This window comes from Hevea brasiliensis, chromosome 17, assembly GCF_030052815.1.
Source record: "Hevea brasiliensis isolate MT/VB/25A 57/8 chromosome 17, ASM3005281v1, whole genome shotgun sequence".
In the NCBI taxonomy this organism is placed as follows: Eukaryota; Viridiplantae; Streptophyta; class Magnoliopsida; order Malpighiales; family Euphorbiaceae; genus Hevea; species Hevea brasiliensis.
The window spans coordinates 8,218,058-8,242,625 of NC_079509.1; the positions used below are offsets into that span (position 1 = coordinate 8,218,058).

General features: G+C 32.6%; 3 protein-coding genes and 1 long non-coding RNA gene across 7 annotated transcripts; 2 read left to right on the top strand and 2 right to left on the bottom strand.

The window, feature by feature from the left end:
- Positions 1 to 4,671: 4,671 nt before the first annotated feature.
- LOC110636793 (cytochrome P450 736A117) lies at positions 4,672 to 7,213 on the bottom strand. Its single transcript, XM_021786639.2, has 2 exons — positions 6,117 to 7,213; positions 4,672 to 5,928 (listed from the first exon to the last, which is right to left on the bottom strand). The coding sequence occupies exons 1-2, from the start codon at positions 7,047 to 7,049 to the stop codon at positions 5,317 to 5,319; spliced, it is 1,545 nt and encodes a 514-aa protein (XP_021642331.1). The 5' UTR covers positions 7,050 to 7,213; the 3' UTR covers positions 4,672 to 5,316.
- A 1,630-nt stretch (positions 7,214 to 8,843) lies between these two features.
- LOC110638770 (serine/threonine-protein kinase AFC2) lies at positions 8,844 to 12,755 on the top strand. 4 transcript variants are annotated; one of them, XM_058140293.1, is made up of 12 exons: positions 8,844 to 9,061; positions 9,792 to 9,987; positions 10,333 to 10,359; positions 10,457 to 10,610; positions 10,717 to 10,765; positions 10,861 to 10,975; positions 11,291 to 11,382; positions 11,518 to 11,674; positions 11,767 to 11,831; positions 11,954 to 12,051; positions 12,141 to 12,243; positions 12,330 to 12,755. In XM_058140293.1, the coding sequence occupies exons 1-12, from the start codon at positions 8,849 to 8,851 to the stop codon at positions 12,474 to 12,476; spliced, it is 1,416 nt and encodes a 471-aa protein (XP_057996276.1). In that variant the 5' UTR covers positions 8,844 to 8,848; the 3' UTR covers positions 12,477 to 12,755. The 4 variants fall into 4 exon arrangements, with proteins under 4 accessions (XP_057996276.1, XP_057996277.1, XP_057996279.1 ...); XM_058140294.1 differs by lacking the exon at positions 9,792 to 9,987; XM_058140296.1 differs by lacking the exons at positions 8,844 to 9,061; positions 9,792 to 9,987; positions 10,861 to 10,975 and having other exon boundaries at positions 9,994 to 10,359.
- A 575-nt stretch (positions 12,756 to 13,330) lies between these two features.
- Positions 13,331 to 14,653, bottom strand: LOC110636807 (uncharacterized). Its single transcript, XR_002491411.2, has 2 exons — positions 13,766 to 14,653; positions 13,331 to 13,676 (listed from the first exon to the last, which is right to left on the bottom strand). It is a non-coding gene; the product is annotated as an uncharacterized LOC110636807 (long non-coding RNA).
- Positions 14,654 to 21,453: 6,800 nt separating this feature from the next.
- On the top strand, positions 21,454 to 23,544 carry LOC110636806 (cytochrome P450 71A1-like). Its single transcript, XM_058139840.1, has 2 exons — positions 21,454 to 22,449; positions 22,709 to 23,544. Exons 1-2 carry the CDS (start codon positions 21,511 to 21,513, stop codon positions 23,306 to 23,308), a joined length of 1,539 nt encoding a protein of 512 aa, XP_057995823.1. The 5' UTR covers positions 21,454 to 21,510; the 3' UTR covers positions 23,309 to 23,544.
- The last annotated feature ends 1,024 nt before the right edge of the window (positions 23,545 to 24,568 follow it).

The window sequence follows — 24,568 nt, forward strand, 5'->3', positions numbered from 1 at the left end:
AGTGATGAGATTTGGAAAGAAGGGCAAGTTGGCACTTCGGTACATTGGACCTTTTGAGGTTACTGATAGAGTTGGAGCAGTTGCCTACCGGTTGGAGCTACCACCCAACCTTTCTCACGTTCATCTCGTATTTCACATCTCCATGCTCAGGAAATACATTCCAGATCCTTCTCATGTACTACAGCCAGATGTAATAGAGCTAAAAGAGAATTTGACATTTGAGGAGCAACCTGTAGCCATAGTGGACTATCAAGTGAGACAGCTAAGATCAAAACAGATCCCTATGGTTAAGGTTTTGTGGAGGAGCCAGTCAGTGGAAGAGTGCACCTGGGAGTCAGAAAGGGACATGCGTAGCAAGTACCCTTATCTGTTCAATGTGTAATCCTGTACTTTATTCTGCCTTGTATAAAATTCGAGGATGAATTTTCTGTAAGGGGGGAAGAATGTAACACCCCAAAAATTTTAAATTTTATTATTTTATGAGTATTATTGATATTTTAATTTTATTTAAATTTTAAGAAATTATTTGAGATTTTTCGGATTTTAAAAATCGGGTTCGGTTTTCCGAAAATATAAATTTAGATGATTTTTAAAAAATTAATTTAAAGACTACGTGGCAAAACTAAAAATATATTTGAAGTCTACGAATTTTTTTGAGTTTTCTAGAATTTTTTCGGAATTTTTGAACCTCGTTTTCGGTTCCGAGGCAGAGTAAAAATTTAAAATTTTGTATCCTGAATCGAATCGGCCGAATCAAACCGGACCGGATCGGACCGGGCGAATTGGACCGGCCTTTTCTTTTTCTTCTTTCCCCTTCCCCGCGCGCGTCCGACCTCCCTCCCTTTCTCTCTCTTTTTCTCTCTCCTCCCTCCTCCCCTTGCCGCGCCGCCGCCTCCCCTGCCACCCCAACTCGCCGGCGCCCACCCCCAGCCGTCCCAGCCTACCGGCCGCCTCCTGGAACGCCGGAAAACGGTGCCTGAAGTGGAGCGACGCGCGACCGTTCGACTACCCGGCCAAAATCCGGCCGATCTGGCCGCCAATCGGACTGGGTCTTTTGTCTAAACTCATCTACTCGTCGAGAGCTTTCCATAGACACTAAGAACACCGAAATCCATTGAGCGGTTTATCCAATTTTTACCCGGGAAGTTTTAGCCCATTTTGACTTTCGGGCTAGATTTCTCACAAACCGTGAACCCCACGAGAAAACCGAGAGTACCAGAGCGCTCCACTCGTCGAGAGCTTCGCGGAGATATAAATTTCAAAATTTTCCGACACCATTTTTCGGTGGGTCCCACGGAACTTCGCAGTGTTTTTCCGAGCATTAAATGAGCTTAGAAAATTCTGAAAAATTTATGTACTAACCCCCGTGTTGTGGGCTTCGTGTAGGTATCCTCAATTCGCAGAAATTCGGCGATTGGCGAGTGCGTGAATTTCCGGCGAATGCACTGTTCTGGAAAAGTCTTCGAATTAGACCGAGGTTTTGGCTACCCCCCATTGTCAGACGTCCCGAGCGTGTCCCCAGAGTCAGAATCGGCAAAGGTAAACCGGAACCTTGCTTTTTCATAATTTTCTAGTGCTTAAATAGGATTAAAAATCCATAAAATATTCGTGGTAGCTCAGAAAATTATGATTCTTTTTGCAATAGCCTAGTAATATTGTTAAGGACCGCGGGGCAAAGTTTTAGAATTTTTAGAGCTTATTTGGGTAGTTTTTGTAAAAATGATCAATTATAAGGACTAAATTGAAATTTTACATATTGTGATGAATGACTGATTTGATGGGCCCAAGAGGGGCTGTGTGATGTGATTGAGTTGTGGATATATGGGTTGTGAATATAGAAGTGTGTTTTGAGCCCTTTTGCAGGTTGGGTAGGTCCTAGGTATAGGGGAGATTCTGCCGGATTTTCGGCACGACTTAGGACGTATTTGGTCTTTTCTTGATTTGTATTGAGTCATTTGTATTAAATAATTGTAATGTAATTATCAGGTGAGCCGGGAGAGCCTTCTTCCTCCGCCCAGCCGCCCCATTGACCGTTGTCAAGTCTGTGAGTAAAATATTAATTTTAATTGTAATTTCACTATTATTATATGTTCAAGCATGCCCATGCATCACTTATATGCATATATCTATGTAGATAAACTTTAGGCACGATTTATGTTACATTCATAACTGTGAAAGTGCCATGTATGTTGTTCTGGTAATTTGGAGCAGTGTGCGTGCGTTGGCGTGCGTGTGATGTGGTGTGGACTATGGATAGGACGGGTAGACACAACTTGAGATCTTCGCTGGGACCCGATCCTTCGGGGTAGACACGGCTTGAGTTCTTCGCTGGGACCCCGATTTGGTTTATTAAACAAAAGTCCGGCTTGAGTTCTTCGCTGGCACCAGGTTGGATTTAAGAGAGCTGTATAGAGGATCAGCTCCCATATATTATGATTGATATTACTGGGTGTGTGAGTGCTCCAAATTACCTTTTTGCTGTTATGATGTGAATTTATTGCTAATGTTACATTTCACTTTACAGGATGCATTAGCTTTAGATAGTTATAGAGATTATGGTTAAAATTGATATTTTACTCTCTGAGTCGAATGCTCACTCCTGTTTTCAATAATTTTTTTCAGGCTACAGGAGGATTTTATTGTGGTTAACCTGCTTTTCTCCTTCGCAGGTTGTTTATCAATATTGTGTAATTTTATTTACTCCTAGAATTTTCGCATGTGTTAGAAGTATTTATTTGATTTTGGTCTGTAATATTATTACCATGTTGGATCTGTAAACGTATAATGATATGCATGTTTGATGGACTGGATGAGGGAGCTGAGCTCCCATATGTTTTTATGATGATATGAGTATGTGAAGGGTGAGCTGAGCTCCCCAATTGAGTATTTACTGTGTTTACAGGTCGGGTGAGTCAAAAACTCCCCATTGGTAGGTCCATTTTATGGCGGGACTCTGTCAGATTGATTTCTTGATATTGGGCCCAAATGGGCCTTAAAGTTGGGTTGATGAATAGTTAGGCTTACTACGTGCCTCGGGAGCTTTAGGCTGGCCCAGGTCCTAGTGCCGGTCCGGCTTATAGGTTGGGTCGTGACAAATTAATTAGTTATAGAATTAAAGCAGGATAGTTGAATTAGAGATGTGCCACGGGAGTTTCATGTGATGGCAAGATTCTCGATAGGAAAATTTTACCGTATAGCTATACGACCGGCCATGTTATATGGTAGTAAGTGTTGGGCAATAGAAGAGCCGTATGTGTATAAGATGAGAGTTGCGGAAATGAGAATGTTTAAGTAGATGAGTGGCCATATTAGATTATATAAAGTCTGTAATGAGAGTATTATAGAAAATGTAGGAGTAGTATCAATTGAGAATAAGTTGAGAGAAGGGAGATTGAGGTGCTTTGGTCATATGAAGCGTAGACATACGGAGACTCCAGTTAGACAAGAAAGCACATTGGGTTAGAAGATAAAAAGAAAAGAAGAGGTAGACCTAAACTGATTTGAAGGGGAGTAGTACAACATGATCTACAAACATTACACATTTCTGATGATTTAAATAGAGTGGAGAAAAAGAATCCATATAGTTGACCCCAATAAATTTTTGGGATAAAAATTTAGTTGAGTTGAGTTGAGTATAACCTTCAATTAATTTCACTATAACTTTAACATAAATTAAATTATTTATAAATTTATTTTGAAATTAAGTTTAATTAATAAATAAAATTAGAAAGTTAAATTTCTATTAATAAGACAAATTACAAATTTAAAGCAACAATAATAAATTACATAATAATAAAATATTTTATTGTAATTTTTATAAAAAAATTTGCTATTATTCATAATCATGAAAATATTTTAATATGGTCCTTCCAAAGTTTGTGGTATAGTTCCACTGCACGTATTATGTTGCTTTTAAAATAGTATTAAGAATGAACGTATTAATTTAGGATTTTTTATTTAATATTTTATAATTTATGATTATTTTATTTATATAAAATTTATTAAAAATTAAATTAATTAAAAAATATTTCTTTATTTTTTAATATTTTATTTAGTTTTTTTTATAAAATTTTAGTTAAAGTTATAATACAAGTAAAATTAAAAATTTTAAATTATATAAACTCAAAAATTAATTAAACTTTTAAATTAATTTAAATAATGTAAATATAAATAATATAAATAATTAAAGATACTTTTATCCATTTTATTATTACCATCTTTTTTTTTTTACTTTTATATATATATATTATAAAATTATAAATAAATATGGTAATCTATAAGATTATAGATAACTATGTTATAAATTGTAAATAGATATATAAAATTATAGATATCATATATAAATATTAATGAATATTAAATATTGTGATAAGATCGCTAGAGAATTCAAATTTGATCATTATGCTATGTTTGGATTAAGGGAAAATAAAGGGATAAAAAATTATAAAGAAAAATATAAATATTTTCACTTTTCTTTTATTTGGGAAGAGGGAAATTTGAGAGGAATAAAAAATAACGATAGAAAATAACAATAGATTATTATTGTTTATTTTCTCTCTATTTTTAAAAAGAAATTAGGTAAAAAATAAATAAATAAATTTTTTTTATTTTTATAATTATTTATTTTAATTTTAAATAAAAAAATAAAATAAATATTTTATTATTTAAAAAACTATTTTTTCCTTTTATTTTTCGCTCTAATATTCAAACAAAAAAAAATTTCATTATTTTTACTTTCCTTTCTTATTTCCTCCGTTTTACTTTCTTTTCTTCCTACTCAACTTCCCAAACATAGCCTTCGTGAAGAAGAAACAGAGAGGAGTAATGACGGAGGAATGTCGCTGCCTTTCGTCGACGCTGGAACCCACCGCACGACGGCAACAAAGAGGCTCCAATCCATGCCGAGAGTCTAGGTGGAAACGACAAAAATTTGATGTGATATGAAAATATTAGGAATATCAAAAGCATGAATTTTTTTTTAATATTATTTAATTTTTAACGAGTGCATTACAAAATATTAAAATATATGTTCTCATCATTGATAGAATAACGTTTAAATTGATATGTTTCTTGTAATAATTGAATATTAAGCAATTAATATCGTTAATAATAAAGTTAAATTAATCAAATTAAAATAATTTCATAATTTAATTATAAGCAATTGAAAATATGGAGAGTTCATGTGATCAAATATGATAGATTTCTACATAAAATAAGCGGTCTTATTATATTATTATATTTTAGATTATTTTAGATTCATAATAATATATATTCATACATATTTAACTAAGAATTTTCCAAATGAGATGGAGAGTGCTAATGAGAGATAGATGTAGCAATCGTAATAAGAGGATTGTTCCTACGAGTGGTAATACCAATAGATTCAGCTATGTCCAAGTCGTCCCCCTTTGCCCCACCAGGCAATGACCACTCGAAATTCTTCACCAAATTCGCCAACGCAAGCTCCACAAGTGCCGTGGCAAATGGCATTCCTGGACAACCTCTCCTACCAGCTCCAAATGGGATGAACTCCAAGTGGTGGCCTTTGAAATCTACAGGATTATTCAAGAACCTCTCAGGCCAGAACTCTTCAGGCTTGGTCCAAGTGTTGGGGTCTCTTGCCAGGCCCCAAGCATTGATTAGAACCATAGTTCCAGCAGCAATATCATAGCCCATTATTTTGGCATCTTGGATTGATTCTCTTGGGGCTAGCAATGGAAAAGGCGGATGCAAGCGAAGAGCCTCTTTAATCACCAATTTGAGGTAATGCATTTCATTCAAATCATCTTCTGTTACTTTGGATTTTTCATGAGTAATTCTCCTGATCTCATTCTGTAGTTCCTTCATGATTCTAGGATGTCTTAACAGCTCTGTCATCGTCCATTCTAGGACTGTAGAAGAGGTATCAGACCCGCCAAGAAACATATCCTTTAAAAATTAAAAAAAGGAAAATATTTCGTAAGAGCATGCTAATTTAAATATAAATTTTACTTTTTATTAATTCAATTAAAAGAAAAAAAATTTTCTTGTGTTAAAAAGTGAAGAATAACAAAATATGAAAAAAAGAAAGGAAGTGGTTGCCAGATGATCAGTCCCAGAGAAAGAGGGGTACATACCAAAATGAGAGCCTTGATACGTTCTCTGTCAAGTGAAAACTCGGATGCGTTTTCCTTTTGAAGCTCAAGCAGAATATGCACCAAGTCCTTGTTTGGATCTTCTTTTCCATTTCTATGAGTTTTATCCTCCTGATTATTCATCATATGCTCTTCAAGGATCCCATCTATAACTTCATCAAAATCTTTAGCCGTTCTATCAATTTTGGCATTAAAACCATTGACCCAATTAACCCACCCAAGCCAAGGAATGAATTCCCCAATATTTAATGAGCTTCCCAATAACCTCATCAAATCATCCATTAGCTTGGTAAACTTTTTACCATCTTCACCATTATTGTACTTCTTCCCAAAAGCTACCCTGCATATCACATCGTTTGTCAGGGAAGAAAACATTTCGCTCATATTCACAGGCAAAGACAACGAAGAATTCTGCTGGATCTTCTCCATCAAGAATTCTACCTCTTCTTCTCTCACAGCCCGAAAAGACTGAACTCTTCTGTTGCTCAGGAGTTGGAGTACACAAATGCTTCTCATCTTTCTCCAATGCTCGCCATATGGAGCTACAGCCACATCCTTGAGATTGTAAAGAAGCTTCTCAGCGACACTTAGCTTGGGTCTGCTTGAGAAAACAAGATCATGGGTCTTCATGATCTCGCGGGCTGACTCCGTGGATGAGACAATAACCACAGGCTTGCTGCCAAAATGAAGCAACATAAGAGGGCCATAACGCTGAGCCAGTGGCACGAGGGAGCGATGAGGGTAAAGTCCAATTTGGTGGAGGTTTCCAAGAACTGGGAGATTCGGTGGGGTGGGCGGCGGCTTTTTGTGGGCTACTAGAGGAGAAGTGAGCCATTTTATGAGGAAATACACGAAGACGAGGAAGGGAAGGATTGACACATACCGTTGATCTAACAAGTGAATGATGTTTAGCATATCCACTCACCGAAGAATTAATCGTGATAGCTTTTCTTCTTCCTTCCCTTTTAACTTTTTTTTAAAGAAAAAGAGAAGGCAGCTTTTGTGTGCTGAAGCCTCTAGCTCACACCTGTGATAAAATACAAATGCGGGTATATGTAGAGGGAAGGAAAAGGGTATTTTATTGGAAAAAAAACTACAACTTCAATAAAATTTGTGAGTTGTTTGGGTGACCCGGCACCTCTATTTGACCTGCTTTAAATTTGATCAAATTTTTCTTTTTAATTTTGTCCTAATTTCAATTTGTATGCAATGAAGATGTGGAGACTTTCTCTCCGCTCAGCATAATAATATATTATTATGTTTTATTAAAAAATAATTTATTTTTATATATTTAAATATTATAATTTTAATAAAAATATATAAATATATTATTAAAATAATATTTAAAATTTATATTTTAATTATATTTTATTTTTTAATAAATAGATTTATATTATATATTAATAAATTAAAATAAAAAATTTTAGAAAAAATTCTCATAGAAAAATCTGCCCTAACCCATACTCCATCAAAAAAGCCCCCATCCCAACCTCGATCGCAAACGGAAGGGGCGGTCTCTATCTTTGACTCGTCTCATTGCCAATTTTTCTCCATATTTAGCTAAAACAACCAAATTAAAAAAAAAAAAAAAAAAAAAAAAAACTAGTCCAAGTCAACAGCTGCCATTTTTGAATTTGATTCGATGAGACCTTGCACAATTCAATGCTGAACAGTTAAACCTCATATAGGTAGATGAGCTGCCAATTGGCATCCATGTCCAGCAGCAGGGAAAAATATAATATAGGTGGGCCTTTGCACCACACCAAGGGCAGGTTGCAATATGAGCTAACAGTCCATAATCTCTTTTCTCGATCCACCAAGCAAAAGCCCAACTATAACCCTCCCCAAAAAAAAAAAAAAAAAAATCCCATGAAAAAACAAAAAGTAAATTTTTTTTTTCTTAGGCTCTGCATAAAAATTATGAATTAACCATCAAATAGGTTAAAATACCCATATTCTATTTTTTTTTAAGGAACATTTAATATAAATTTAATTTTATATTAAAATAATTTTAATATTATTAAAATAAATTTAAATATTAAATTTATTTTAATAATATTAAACATATTTTTATATAAATTAAATTTACACTAAAAAGAAGTGAATTTTTTTCAAAGTGAATTGAAGTGTGATATACAGGTAGAATATTTGATAAAATTATTTAAAATCAATTTTAATTAATATTTTTAAAATTATTCTAACTTTAATTTTTATTATTTAAAAAATATTTAAATTTATTTAATTTTATATATTTTAATTAAAAATCTACATAATTTTTTTAATAATTTACATTTTAAAATTTTAATAATTTTATAAATTTTTATAAATTTTATTTTATATAAAATAAAATTTATAAAAATTTATAAATTTTATTAAAAATATATATATTATATTTAATTAAATATTTAATATATAAAATTTAAATTAAATTTTTAAATTTTAATTTATTCTAAATTTAAAAACATACTACCCAAAACTATCCTGAGTTTTAATCAGGTTGGTGTCGAGCTCAAACGCTAACTGAATCATAATTAATATAACTGCAGTTAAACAAACAAATAAACAAAACCATTGAAAGTTATATAATTTCTCCAAAGCTACTAAACACGTGTCGCGGTCATACGCACAGCTAAGATCAAAACACGTGGACGGCACAAATTGGTCTCAACCGCCTCGCACTCACATCGTTGCAGGTTAAAATTAGGGTTAGCTGTATGCGGCCTTCATCCAACGATAGCCTCATCTCTTTCTGTCTGGTTGTTTGTTTCCCTTGTTTTCCATTTTTTTTCCTCGATTCCTGTGTGGTTCACTTCGATTTGCTTTCGATCATGGAGATGGAGCGCATAACCGAGTTTCCCCTTACGCACCTGGATCGGCGACCCAGGAAAAGGACTCGTTTGGGCTGGGACGTTCCTCAGGTTCCTAAGGTAGTAGCTTTTGTTCTTTCGATCCTAGCTTTCTTCTTTATTTGCGTTGTTTTTGTTTTCGATTTTGCAGATCTCACCAAATTTGTCTCGGTTTACAAATGGAATGGTTATGGTTATTGTTGGTTTTCCACTTAGTTACGTTTCATAGTTGCATAAATTTGTTTTTCTTCGCGCAGATCTGAAGCCTTCATTGTGTTTGGGCCTCTCTTTTGGTGAAAATTTATTTATCTTAGGTTTTGCTCTGTTCTGTTCGTAACCTGTATTTGGCTTCTAGGATAACAGATCTGCATATATGCATGCCTATGTTGTTCTAGGTTTTCGTGACGTGCGTTTTAGAATTATCTTTTTAAGTTAATAATATTGCGGAGAATTTTATTCAAGAGTTTTGCCAATAAATCTTTCTGTATGTGTTATTCCATGAAATATTTGGAAATTTGACCGTCTATGGTTAGACCTGCATAGAAATCTTGCATTAGATTTACATTAATTTGCTGTGTACGTGTATGCAAATATGTTTTAAGGGATGCCTCATTGGTGCATGGTATTATCTAATTTTCTTGTGTGCTGCAAATATTATCTGGTGGTATTTTGATAACTGAAACTTGTTTGTTCTCTCTAATGAATGAGTTTTTGGCACCTAGTGAAGGGCATTCCCAAGGGAATGATGGTATCAGGTTAGAAGTTTTCGTTTAATTTCTTGAGTGGTACATAAATGGGTGGCTGTGTGTAGGCTCAGGTAGGATTATTTTGTGGACAAGAGGTTGGGAATGTAACAAGCTATGCATCTTCTGGAGCAACCTCAGACCATTCTACCTCTAGTTCTCTATTTGTAAAGGGAGTGGCTCCAAATGGTTCTCCCCCATGGCGGGAAGATGACAAGGATGGCCATTACATGTTTGCGATTGGAGAAAATTTAACTTCTCGCTGTAATTACACTTTTCTATCTTTACCTTTTTAAACAGTTAATAGGTTTTTGTAATAAATCAATGTTGAACATAGCATTTAATGTTATTCATGTGGAAGTTCTCCTTACTACTGGTTTACAAAAATTATTTTGATGTCCCATCTTGATTTTTTACTGCATTGGGTGACACTGCTGCTTATTTTTTTGCTACTGGTTCTCAGGAACTTTTTAAAAATCCATACATTAGGACTTGTTTTTCCCTTATAAAAACTATTCTGCCCTAGTAGTTGAGTAGTTTTGCTGATGCTTGGTGCTCATTACAAACTGACTAAATTTGTTTTCTTTCCATTTTGTCCCATTTATGCAGATAAGATACACAGCAAGATGGGTGAAGGTATGTCTAGTTGTGGAGTTTAATTTTTCATTGTTATTGGGTTTACAGTTCATTCATATGACATCATATTTCCCTGGACTGTTTGCTGCTTGTATAGGCACCTTTGGTCAGGTTTTGGAATGCTGGGACAAAGAAAGAAAGGAGATGGTTGCAATCAAAATAGTCCGTGGGATTAAGAAGTATCGTGAAGCAGCTATGATAGAGATTGAAGTGCTGCAACAGCTTGGTAAACATGATAAAGGTGGAAATCGGTGAGTTCTCTTAACAGATCTCTACTTGTCTTATTGGCAATTGCAGGCAATGTAACAAGTTTTCTTAAATGCTATGTCAGTGGTTAAATGGGTTTATTCCTTGCAGTTGTGTGCAAATACGGAACTGGTTTGACTATCGTAACCATATCTGTATTGTAAGTATATGATTGACTTGTGATGGATTAATTTCCCCAATTCATAAATAATTTGGGGATTAAGACTTGTGGGTGGATGTAAATGGTTTCAACAGGTTTTTGAGAAGCTTGGACCAAGCTTATACGATTTTCTTCGCAAAAACAATTATCGCTCATTTCCCATTGATCTTGTCCGTGAGATTGGAGGACAACTGTTGGAATGTGTAGCATGTGTGTAGTAATTACTTAAGCTAGTTTCTTCCCATGACTCATTGCATTTTTCTTTTTTCCTTGTTAACATTTTAATTGAGGGTTCTATGGTATGATTTTTATACATGATTATGAGACGTGCTTTTTTCACACACAGAAAATACAGTTTTCTTATTGAGAAGCAACCTGTCTCATCTGTTTCTTCCAACTAAATTTAAATGGTTCAGAAATTTATTTGTTAATAATTATGTTAATTTAATAGGTTTGGTGGAGGGCTGTTACAGTTATATTGGTATCCATATGACTTATGTTGTTGGTGTTTGTTGAATTTTGCAGTTATGCATGACTTGCGTCTGATTCATACTGACTTGAAACCTGAGAACATTCTTCTAGTTTCTCCAGATTATGTGAAAGTTCCTGATTACAAGGTAATACCCTTATTTGTGTCTTAATGTTTGTTTATTTTAATTCTTGCAGTTTTTTTTTGGTCAATAAATTACTTTGAATTTGGTTTGTGCGACTTTCATAAGAGTAGAATATTCATGTTATCCTGGGGTCTGCAGGGTTTGTCCCGATCACCAAAGGAAGGCTCCTACGTTAAGAGAGTCCCAAAGTCGAGTGCTATTAAGGTGATTGATTTTGGTAGTACTACTTATGAGCGCCAAGATCAGAACTACATTGTATCCACACGACATTACCGTGCTCCAGAAGTTATTCTGGGTAAGTGCTTGATGCTGTGTTCAGGTCTTTGTTTTTATTTTTATTTTAGTAAAATGATTTGGCAGAAGATAATCTTCTTGAGATTCTTTTAGGACTTGGGTGGAGTTATCCTTGTGATACATGGAGCGTTGGTTGCATCTTAGTGGAATTATGCACTGTACGAATCTTAATTTGGCTTTTCTGCTTTCAAGTAATTTTTGAACTGTTTTTATATCCTACTGCTGCGAATTGTATGTTGTGTTGATATTAACAATGTACAACTTTGCAACTGATTTACAGGGCGAGGCTTTATTTCAAACCCATGAGAATCTGGAGCACCTAGCAATGATGGAAAGGGTCCTTGGGCCCCTGCCTCAGCATATGCTGAAGAGAGTCGAGTATGCATATTATCTTCAACTTTCTCAGGGATGCCTCACATCTCATTGTTCTCTTTTGCTTAATATTATCTTTTTTGTGTTTTGGTCAGTCGGCATGCAGAGAAATATATCAGAAGGGGTAGACTGGACTGGCCTGAAGGTGCTACTTCAAGGGAAAGTATTAAAGCTGTTACGAAGTTGCCTCGCCTTCAGGTCAGTATTGTTTTGAATTGAATAATTCCTTTAAGGGTTAGTGTTGTATGTTCTATTAACTTTTTTCCCCACCCGCGTTATTGCAGAATCTAGTAATGCAGCATGTTGATCACTCGGCTGGAGATCTGATTCATCTCTTGCAAGGATTGCTTAGATATGATCCCTCAGATAGGCTAACTGCTCGGGAAGCACTAAGGCATCCCTTCTTTACAAGGGACCAATTAAGGAGGTGACCGCCAGATTGTTGACGACCAAGGCTTAAGCAAGCTTATTGTAAATGGTGAACAGTTTGGTTTGACAGCCACGGGCCCAGGGCAATGATAACTGTTGGTCGGCGGATGTAAATAAATATTCCTCGTGAAATTGTTAGGCCTCCGCCTCTTAAATGTGGGTGGTTAATTTGCAGGCACTGCTCTGCCGTACCTATACTAACCCCAACTCCATGTGTGCAATTAAAAATCACTCCATAAATATGGGATAGAGGAATTATTTATTTATTTTTTGTTGGAGAACTTTGACTGTGATTAATGTTGCGGGGTTTCTGCTGGTATTGGGTAATGAGTTGAGTTTGTTCGTTAAGCATGGGATGATGGGTTAGCAGACGCATTATTATGCCTTGCTTGTCGATTTTTGAGGGTTAAGTGGTCATGCAATTTCCGGTGGTGGCATCTTCATAAATCAACTTCCCTGGCAAAATGTGTTTGATGATAGTGGCTTAAAGAACTATTAAGATTACTTGCTGTTAATGTTGGAAGGATGTTTTATCACTAGCCGAGGCTACCGATTCTAAAATAAAAAAAAAAAAAGAAAAGCTCTACTAGAGCAAAAATTACCAGTCTTGTCTCTTCTGGGCGGTCTCCAATACATTGTCGGATCTGGGGTTTTCTTGGGTTTTTTAGGGGTTGAAATCTAATATTGTAGTTGCAAACTGCAAGCATTTCTCAAACTATTGCCTGCTGATCATGGATGGTGTGGCTAATTAATGAAAGATTTTTTTTTTTATCAGAAATAAATTGAACAAGCCATTAAGCGTACAAGCTGGAAGACACGAGCAGAAAGAGGAGACTTTGCGTGTGCCTCAGAAAAGGAAAACACAAAGATAGCACGGCTGGGTGCGTTCTTATTAGAAGTTTAGAACACTACTCAAAAACTGAAGTGACTGGATCTGTAGACTTTTTTTTTTTTTACCAGAAAAGGTGTTTCATCAGGTGAAATATGTTTATGAGGCCCAAGACAATAAAAGAAATAGCTACAAACTACTCTCACCTAACTCAAGTACAGGGAAAGAGGGCTTAAACCTAATAAATATGGAACTCTAGGCTGAACGGGTAAGATCCGATTAGCAATTTCAGCAGCAGTTGACTTGAAAGCCTCCTTCACTGGCATCACTTTAGCGTCCTTTAGAAGGAGAGAAGCTTGGCAGAAGTGAAAACCTGTACATACACTTAAAGTCTCCAGTTTCAAACTCTTGCAAACCAGATAAACGAGAGATTTTCAGCAAACATTAGCTTAGAACAGAAACCTGGACCATGCCGGACGGATCGGAAAAACGTTTGGCACATCCAAGACCTTGCATGCGAATTCCTGACTGAAGAGATGACCTCATCAGTGCTGAACTTCCAATCTTGCCAGCCAAACTGCTTCTAGCAGCATCACAATAAGCATCAGAGGAGCAACCCCCATAACGTAACTAAATCCCCATTGAAGAAAGGCACTGAGGCTCCAAAACAAGAGGCTGAGAAAACTAAACAAAACTACAGGAAGAAAACTAAAAAAACCAAATAAAAGCAAACTGAACAAAGGGGTGGGGGAGGATCGACGGCCAAAATGGCCGGAACTCCCCTGGACTACTCTAAAAACAAAGGCTGTTTGGAAAGAGGTGAGAGCTTTCTTAGAGAGAGATGGTATTATTTTCATGCTTAACACGGTTCGTATATGAGCCGAGCCAAATAAAAATTGAAGATGAGAAAAATCATTGTTGAGTGGTCTGGTATCCTCATGATTTGGACATCGTTTCCGCTGTACTCTGGCCATTGGTCTTGGTATCACCCTCAAATGATACACGATTATAATTCAATTCCCTTGGCAACTTATATCCCCGGAGCTAATTAAAATTGTTTTTCTGCGACAACCATTAATCTTCCTTGCTCATGAATAGTCGATGGAAGGTTATTATTATTATTATTATTATTATTATTATTCTTTTTAACAATACAGCCTGATTCTTTGCGCCCTTGAAATTAGGGGTGTTCAGTTTTAATTCAGTTTGGAATTTATCTAGAAATTAGAACTAAACTGAAATTTTAAAATTTAGGTACAGTTTGGATTCGATTCTTTATTATTTCAGTTTCAGTTTAGTATAGTTCTAGGTTCTTCGGTTTTAATTCGATTCGATATGATTTTAGTTCAATTCTCGGTTCTTAAAATAATTTTATGTAATTATTTCCTTAAAAAGTCATACTTGAATTAGTATTTAAGTTTTAAATTGAGTTATTAATACATAATATATCATATGATATATTTTTTAACTATATCTAAATTATATAATATTTAATTATATGGTGCATATATAACTTATGATTAAATATATTATATTATATAATAATATATCATATAATATACATTTTAACTATTTATTAATCATATAATATTTATCTATAAGACACAAATATAATTAAAAATTAATATGTATATATATATATATTAATATAAAATAATAGTATATTTATAATTAAAAATGATAAGGTAATTTAATATATATATAACTAAAATTATTAAAAAATATAGAAAAATGAAATGTAATATTAAGTTATATTTAGCTTATAATTATATATACATATATAAGTATATATAATTATATTGAAAATATATAATCCATCTAAAAAAAATATAGAAAAGCATATATATAAATTCGGTTCTTGATTCGATACCGGTTCAGTACGGTTCTAGTTCGATTTTGGTACGGTTTCGGTTCGGTTCTTAATGAAGAACCAGAACCGAACCAAAGTATCAAAATAAATTCAGTTTGATATGAAACATGTCAGTTCATTTTGGTTCTTCGGTTCGGTTCGGTTCTCCCAAGAACCATGCACAGCCCTACTTGAAACCCCATTGATTAGCAACTCTAAACAACTAGTTAGTACAATATGATAATTTATTATAGGTTTTCTAATTTTGAGAATTTTATAATTTATTTTGGAGAAGAGATAAATTTGAGGAATTTGGGATCCAAAAATGCTATAAATTTATGATTTGATATAGTTGTTTGATAGTAATATGAAATTGTTTAGTTTAATTTTGAGCCTTGCGTCTGTTATACCCTGTTTTTGAATCTTATAGCATGGTATATTTCTGATGTTAGCTGCTGTGCTTTTGTTTGACCTTGAGTTCGGCATATACTAAGAAGTTCACCCAAAGAACATGAAAAAAAAAAAAAAAAAAAAAAAAAAAAACAGAAAAACCTTACTTTTTATTCCATTGGAACACGAACAGCTGAACCATGTTTGAGAGGAAGTTCTTTTAAAGTAATAGAATGATTTTGAATATTTAAAAATTTTCATTTTGTGTTTAGGAGAATATAAAGTTTTTTAAAATAAACTTTTCAGATATTTTTGAAAATTTATTAATTTAATGAGTTAAATTTTTTCTTTTTTTCAAATCTATAAATACTTTAAAAAATTTTACTTTTTTCAAACACTAAAAAATTATAAAGATTTAAAACGAGAAACTCAACTAAAACGAGAGAGGATGGAATAATGAAGGGGTAATTCGGAGAGAGGGCCTAAAATTCAGTGAAATGCCAGCCAACAACGCATCAAGTTCTACTCTTCTAGACTGGTGTTTGAATTGTTTGGCCCAAGGCTCCAAATTTGACTAGCCCACAATTTTTTTCTCTTTTTAAAATTCTAATTGGACGATCATATAGGGCCGAAATTTAAACGTGCATGTAATTCTGTACATAGTTATTGTCAAAGAAATAATAATAATAATAATAATAATAATAATAATAAGAGTACTGCTAAATAGCTCAATTTGAGCTAGCTCAAATGGTACTAATGAATATAGTTTTACTATTATACCCTTAAAAGAAAGAGAGGAAATAGCTTAAAAATAATTTCAAAGCTTGGAGTTGGTGAGGTAGCTTATTTAATGGCTCATGAAAAGAAAAGTGTGCATGCAATAAGCTATTATTGCTTGCAGCCATGCACATCATTCAAGAACTGATGATTCGAGAAGTGTATCTATTGCATTAATGCATGCACATATGAGCTATTACATGCAGCAGTGATGAGCTAGTATAATGAATTAAATTGTAGAGAAGAATTAGATATAAATGTAAAAATAAATATTACTGGACATGATATATAATTTTGACAAATAAAATTTATATTTTAAAAAAAAATAATATATATACACATTAGAGCTTGTATAATATATATATTTCATGCAATAAAATGTTAAATGGGAGTAAATAGCTTGACAGGCATAGAAGTACGCATTTCAGCGTGATTCAGGATTCGAGCCCTCCTTATGTTAAATGTCATTTTTTTCCATTTATAAGTGCACTTAACACAATACTTTCTTTATATATGTATATATATATATATATATATTTTCATTGATTTAAAAAGTGGATGAGGGCTAATAGTTCGATTGGCACATGCTCCCAAGCATAAGATAGAGGTTTTAGGGTTTGATCCCTCCATTTGTCCCTTTTTTTTTTCTTTTGTGATTCTTTATAATTATTTTCATTCCAAAATATAATATTAAATTATGATGATTGTAAGTATTTTTAAATCCTAATTAACATTTTTCCTTAAAATTATAATATAACAAATTTTTAGATTTAAAATTATAAGATATATATAAATCATTTATTTATATATACCTAGTTTTACAGTATTAACACCACTTCACTACTATTAGAATAATCACCTATACAACGATCAATCGTTAAATCAACATCACTGCTACAATCACCACGTATACAATATTACCACGATTATCATCACTAAATTATTGTTTTTAATTTAAATATAGAGGGAGCTAGTTAAAGATAATTAGAGAATGATAGAAATAAAAAGAGCTATAGACAAAGATATTAAGATTATTATATATATAAAGATAAATAAAGGGAGAGAGATATATAGAAATGTATAAATCAATATGTGTTGATTTTGAAATAACTCTTGTGTGTGTGTGTGTATACAAAAATTTATCAGATGAGAGCTAATAGTCCGATTGGCACATACTCCCAAGCATAAGATAGAGGGTTTAGGATTCGATCCCTTCATTTATCCCCCCCCTTTTTTTTTTCTCTTTTGTGATTCTTTATAATTATTTTCATTAAAAAATATAATATTAAACTATAATAATTGGAAGTATTTTTAAACCCTAATTAACACTTTTCTTTAAAATTATAATATATCAAATATTTAAATTTAAAATTATAAGATATATATCTAAATCATTTACTTATATACACCTAGTTTTATAATATTAACAACACTTCACTACTATTAGAATAGTCACATATACAACTATCAATAGTAAAATCAGCACCACCGCTATAATCACCACGTGTACAATATTACCACTATTATCATCATTAAATCATTGCTTTTAATTTAAATATAGAGGGATATAATCAAAGATATTTAGAGAATGATAGAAATAAAATGAGTTATAGATAAATATATTAAGATTATCATATATATATAAATAAATAGAGGGAGAGAGATAAAGATGTGGAGAGAGATATATAGAAATGCATAAATCAATAAATCAACACATATTGATTTATGCATTTCTATATATCTCTCTCCACATCTTTATCTCTCTCTTACTCTATTTATCTTTATATATATGATATATAGAAATGTATAAATCAATATATGTATTGATTTTGAAATCAACACATATATTGATTTATGCATTTCTATATATCTCTCTCCACATCTTTATCTCTCTCTCCCTCTATTTATCTTTAAATATATATGATAATCTTAATATCTCTATCTATAATTCATTTTATTTCTATCATTCTCTAAATATCTTTGACTATCTCCCTCTATATTTAAATTAAAAATAATGATTTAATGATAATAATGGTGGTAATATTGTATACGTGGTGATTATAGCGGTGGTGCTGATTTAACTATTGATCGTTGTATAGGAGATTATTCTAATAATAGTGAAGTGATGTTAATACTATAAAACTGGATGTATATAAGTAAATGATTTATATATATCTTATAATTTTAAATCTAAACATTTGGTATATTATAATTTTAAGGAAAAGTGTTAATTAGGGTTTAAAAATACTTCCAATTATTACAGTTTAATATTATATTTTTTAATGAAAAGAATTATAAAGAATTATAAATAAAAAAAATGGCAAAGGAAAGATTCGAACCCTTAACCCTCTACCTTATGCTTGGGAGCATGTGCAATCGGGCTATTAGCCCTCATCCGCTTTTCAAATCAACGAAAATATATATGTACATATATAAAGAACGTATTGTGTTAGGTGTGCTTATAAATAGAAAAAAATAATATCTAATATAGAGATGGCTCAAACCTTGAACCACGCTGAGATACATGCTTCTATGTTAATCAGACTACTTGCCCTCATCCAACATTTTTATTGCATGAAATATATATATTATACAAGCTCTAATGTGTGTGTTTGTGTGTGTGTATATATATATATATATATATATATATATTATTTGACATAATATACACTTTTAACAAATAAAATTTATATTTTTGAAAAAAATATTATATATATATAATATTTTTTTTGAAAATATAAATTTTATTTGTTAAAAGTGTATATCATGTCAAATAATATTTATTTTTACATTTATATCTATCTATATTCATATAATTTGTAAGTAAATGATTTAAATAACAATAATAGTGGTGATTGTAAACCGTGGTGATTTGAGTGTTTATAGAGTATATATGATTTAAAATATATATGATATTTGCGGATGATATTGTTTTGATAGATGAGACACGAGAAGGAGTCAATAGAAAGCTAGAACTTTGGAGAAGTACTCTAGAGTCAAAGGGTTTTAAGTTAAGTAGAACGAAGACAGAATACATGCATTGCAAGTTCAGTGAAGGCCAAACTGGTGATAGGGAAGGAGTTAGTTTGAATGGAGTGGTACTGCTCCAAAGTAATCACTTTAAATATCTAGGCTCAGTCCTTCAAGTAGATGGGGGATGTGAGGAAGATGTTAGTCATAGGATTAAAGCCGGATGGTTGAACTGGAAACGTGCTACGGGAGTTTTATGTGATCGTAAGATTCCCAATAAATTGAAAGGTAAATTTTACCGTACAGCCATTCGACCGGCTATGTTATATGGTAATGAGTGTTGGGCACTAAAAGAGTCGTATGCATCTAAGATAAGAGTTGCAGAGATGAGAATGTTAAGGTGGATGAGTGGTCATACTAGACTAGATAAAGTCCGTAATGAGAGTATTAGAGAAAAGGTAGGAGTGGTGCCAATTGAAGATAAGTTGAGAGAAGGGAGATTGAGGTGGTTTGGTCATGTGAAGCGTAGACATACGGAGGCTCCAGTTAGACAAGTAGAGCAGATTAGGTTAGAGGATAGAAAGAAAAAAATGGGTAGACCTAAATTAACTTGGAGGAGAGTAGTACAACATGATCTAGAAGCACTACACATTTCTGAGGATTTAACCCAAAATTGTTCAGAGTGGAAAAAGCAAATCTATATAGCCGACCCCAAATTTTTGGGATAAAGGCTTAGTTGAGTTGAGTTGAGTTTATAGTGAAATTTATATCATATTTTAATATTTTGTATACTGAAAAAATATAAATATAACTAGTTTGACCGTCACCCTACCTACACTAATCAACCACCGCCATCATTATCACTCTAACACCACTATCAAATTTCAAACCAATTTTAATATGATACTTACTTTAATATCAATATTTATTGTTATAATATTTAATTTCATTTTTGAAATGCTATTTACTTCATTTCAATTAATATATATCAAATTTATATCATATTTCAAGTTTAAAAAAAATAAATATAACTTATAGTATAACTTATCATTAAAAATCAATATATCTTATTTTATAACAAATATATTATATGTAATAACTTATAGTATACAATATCTCTAAATTTGTATATTTCCCATAGCATTAATTTTTAGAGTTTCAAAAACTGCTAGCATCTTAATTTGACATTAGAAAATGTTGTTTGGTGAGTAGATATTAAATGAAGAGATTTTATAGTTAAGTGGCTTATAAATGAGCTAAATGGCTCACAAGTCACTATAAATGACTCATATATTAAAAGGGTAAAATGGTAATGAACTTTAATTTAATTACTAATATGCTATTTTAAGCTAACTCAATTTGAGCTGTGTAGCATTTTTGTAATAATAATAATATCAGTTGGTGGGGCGCCTGCCTCGTTGTCCATAAAGGCTGGAAAACAAGAAAGAAGAAAATAAGAGTGTACAATTGCATCACGTAATGATCTGAGGTAAACAGAAGTGGAGAAATTTAAACGTGCTATAATGAATAACTGAGTGATAGGAATATTGAAATCGATTTTTAAATTTGTAAAATTTTTATTTAAATTTTAATTAAAATCAAATTAATGGTAAAAAAATATTCACGTACTATACTAGTCATATTAGGAGACTAAGATTTTGTGAAAATTACTATATTATTAGCTAGGATCACATCCTTTGTTACTAGTCATTTTTATATGTTCTTTGAAAAATTATAACAAAGGGCAGTAATTATGCATAGCTCGACATGTACAGGACCTACTTGACAATTTCATCATATAATCGAATTGTTCAAAGATGACAATCTTTTGCCTTACATAGTTTTGAATACTGACTGCTGATTTATAATTTTCTTTTTAAAAGAAAAAATACAAAAATATGTGATCATCCTCAATTCATTGGAAACGACTTATCTATTATAAAAATTTCATTCAATTATATATTGAATTATTAATTTAATATGATTCAAAATAAATACTTAATAAGATTTCAAATTTATATTATTATTATTAATCACCATTATATATGTCAAGTGATATTGCTCAAAGTTTGTATTTTTTTTTCTCATTTAATTGAAAAAAAAAAGAAGAAAAATAAACATTATTTATTGTTACCTTGCGCAGCTGCCCTGCTATATAAAGTGGTAGCGGCCTTGTATGTCTGCACTCTGTAACTCAAGTCCAAAGTCTTAGAAGAAGGCAATGGAGACAGTAGCATTGTTGCATCAATGGTGCCAAGAGTTTGCCAAAACTGTTCCATTCAATCCTCTGCTCATTGCCTCTCTTCTCCTTTTATCATTTATTTATCTGTTTAGGTTCAATAGAACTCGCAAACTCAAATTACCTCCATCACCCCCAAAGCTACCAATCATTGGAAACCTTCACCAACTAGGCGCTCTCCCCTATCGATCCCTCAAAACCCTCTCCGACAAATATGGCCCTCTTATGCTTGTGCATTTGGGCAAAGTTCCAACTCTTGTAGTTTCAACTGCAGAGATGGCTCATGAAATCACCAAAAATCATGATGTTGCTTTTGCAGATAGACCGAAGACCAGCGCCGGAGATGCTTTGCTCTTTGGGTGCCAAGACCTCGCATTTTGTCCCTATGGTGAATATTGGAGACAGGTGAAGAAGGTGTGCGTTCTTGAACTCTTGAGCCAGAAAAGGGTGCAAGACTTTGAGTTTGTGAGAAAAGAAGAAACTGCTAAGCTGGTGGAGAAGTTGCGCTATGCATGCGCTGTAGGATCTCCAGTTGATCTGAGTGAGATACTTGTTACAACCTCCAACAACATCGTATCAAGATCAGCTTTTGGTACAGTATATGATAATGAAAGTGGTCATCAGAGCAGTTCAGGGGATTTGGTTAGGGGAGCAATAGACCTTGTGGGAAGTTTCAGCTTTAAAGATACTTTTCCCTATTTGGGATGGCTCGATGTTCTAACAGGCTTCACCGGGAAGGTGAAAAAGGCTTCCAAAGAATTGCATGGTTTCCTTGATCAGGTGATTGAAGAACATCAAGTATCAAAAAGCCAGGACAAGGCTGAAGATAGGAAAGACATTGTGGATATTCTTCTCCAAATTGAAAAGAATGGCATGCTTACCGTTGATTTCACTCGTGAAAGCATGAAAGCTGTCCTAATGGTATATCTCTCTCTCTCTTCTTTATCTGTTAGTAAATTAATTTTCTGCTTGTGTAGCTATTTTTTTACTAATTAATTTTTATATTTTATTCAACTACTTACCTATTTCAATATGTAATGTTGTGGTTCAAAATATTAAGTTTATGCTGTTTATTTTGACGTTTAACTAATATATTAAATATATTTTTATAAATATAAATCATTTAAATATTATTTTGGCTCCTACCAAAAATAAATCCCGACTCTATCACTGATTGCAGGACATGTTTATTGGGGGAACTGATACTACTGCAACAACCATGGATTGGACGATGGCAGAGCTGATGAAAAACCCACGCATAATGAAGAAAGCCCAAGAAGAGGTAAGAAGAGTGGTAGGAAACAAATCGAAAGTAGAAGAATCCGATCTTGATCAGATGACCTACCTAAAATGCATAGTGAAAGAGACACTGAGGCATCATGTTTCGGGAATGATTCCAAGACAAACAACTGCGACCACAAAGCTGGAAGGGTATGATATTCCACCCAATACGAGAGTGTTGATCAACGCATGGGGAATTCAAAGGGATCCAGGATTATGGGAAAAGCCTGATGATTTTATCCCTGAGAGGTTTATTGACAATCCAGCAGATTTCAAGGGACAACACAAAGAGTACATTCCGTTTGGTTCCGGGAGAAGGCTTTGCCCTGGAATATCCTATGCGCTTAAAGAAGTTGAATATGTGTTGGCTAATCTCCTCTTCTTGTTCGATTGGAAGTTGCCTGATGGACAAAAACACGAGGACCTGGACATGAGCGAGGTCTTCTATCTGGTCATTCGTAAGAAAGTTCCTCTCATGGTTGTGCCGTCCGTGCATTAATCAACGATTATTAATCCACATTGAACGGAATTGTAAGGGATGGTGTTTAATTAATTATAAGCTGTGTTGACTTTTCCCTTTTTTTTAATTAATGTTTGTGGCCCTAAGCGTGACAATGGATTAGAGTCCATCTTTATAATCCATAGTGGATTAATTTCATGCAAGATTTTCTGGATAGTTTGGACTGCAGGGTTGATCTCCTTTTGTATCCAAATAATATTTAAAGAGTTAAATAAGCATGATGTGTACCTTATAGTTTTAATATATGTTCTCTTACATTATGTTATCTATGCCAGAGGCTAAAATGGAGTGGAAAGAAACAAAGTTAGAGCAAGAAAGATTCTAAATTGAACAGAGGAGAGGAAGAAATTGAGACTGGAGAATGAATTTATGTCTAAAATATTAAAACAAATTACATTTATAATGTCCAAATTTTGAGGTTTTTTATAATTGTATTCAAACTTTTTCCTAACAAAATACATTGAAGTTTTAACTTATTTATAATTATACCCTATCGTCTATTTCACTGTTAATTATAATGATGAAAATATTTAAAAATTTTCAAACTTTACCCTTTTTTATAGTTGTACTTTAATTTTTTTTAACAAATATATATTGAATTTTGAAATTTACTACAATTGAATCCCACTATTAATTGTTCGTTAAATACTAATAAAGGTTATAATCTCCTAAATTAAAATTAATTAAATTTAATTTAAAATAAAATTGGGGAATTAGTGGCTAATGGTTCTATATTCTTAGCGGAAGTGGTGTCCCTTTGTGGAAAATGAATTCTTCTTATTATAAATTTAGTTTAATTAGTATCAATTTGAGAGATTAAAAATACTAGTCGACATATCTGTTAGTATTGAACGGTGTAATGATGGGTTAAATTGCAATGAAATTTAAAATTTAAAGTGTATTTATTAAAAAAATAATTTGAGGTAAAATTATAAAAAAAAAGAAGAAATTTAATATTTTTTGAACATTTTTCTATGCTAATTTGTCAAAATCTGTTATAATTGATGGTTGAATAAAGAATATAGTATAATTTTAACAAAATTAATAATTTAGTATATTTTTATTAAAAATATATATATAATTTGAGGTACAATTTAAAAAAAGAGTAAAATTTGAGATATTGTTTTGACATTATCCCTAATTATAAACCTAAAAATTCTCCAACAACTCTCTATCATTTTTACCTATCTATTATTTAATTTACCTGCTCCTGGACTTTAGTCCACCTACAAAAATGGC

Coding starts and splice junctions, on each gene's coding strand:
- LOC110636793 (XM_021786639.2), bottom strand. CDS start 7,049: ATGCTAAACATCATTCACTTGTTAGATCAACGGTATGTGTCAATCCTT. Junction 5,929..6,116: donor GTATCAAGGCTCTCATTTTG/GTATGTACCCCT, acceptor TAATTTTTAAAG/GATATGTTTCTTGGCGGGTC.
- LOC110638770 (XM_058140293.1), top strand. CDS start 8,849: ATGCGGCCTTCATCCAACGATAGCCTCATCTCTTTCTGTCTGGTTGTT. Junction 10,611..10,716: donor CATGATAAAGGTGGAAATCG/GTGAGTTCTCTT, acceptor TATTCCTTGCAG/TTGTGTGCAAATACGGAACT. Junction 12,052..12,140: donor CATATGCTGAAGAGAGTCGA/GTATGCATATTA, acceptor TGTTTTGGTCAG/TCGGCATGCAGAGAAATATA.
- LOC110636806 (XM_058139840.1), top strand. CDS start 21,511: ATGGAGACAGTAGCATTGTTGCATCAATGGTGCCAAGAGTTTGCCAAA. Junction 22,450..22,708: donor GCATGAAAGCTGTCCTAATG/GTATATCTCTCT, acceptor CACTGATTGCAG/GACATGTTTATTGGGGGAAC.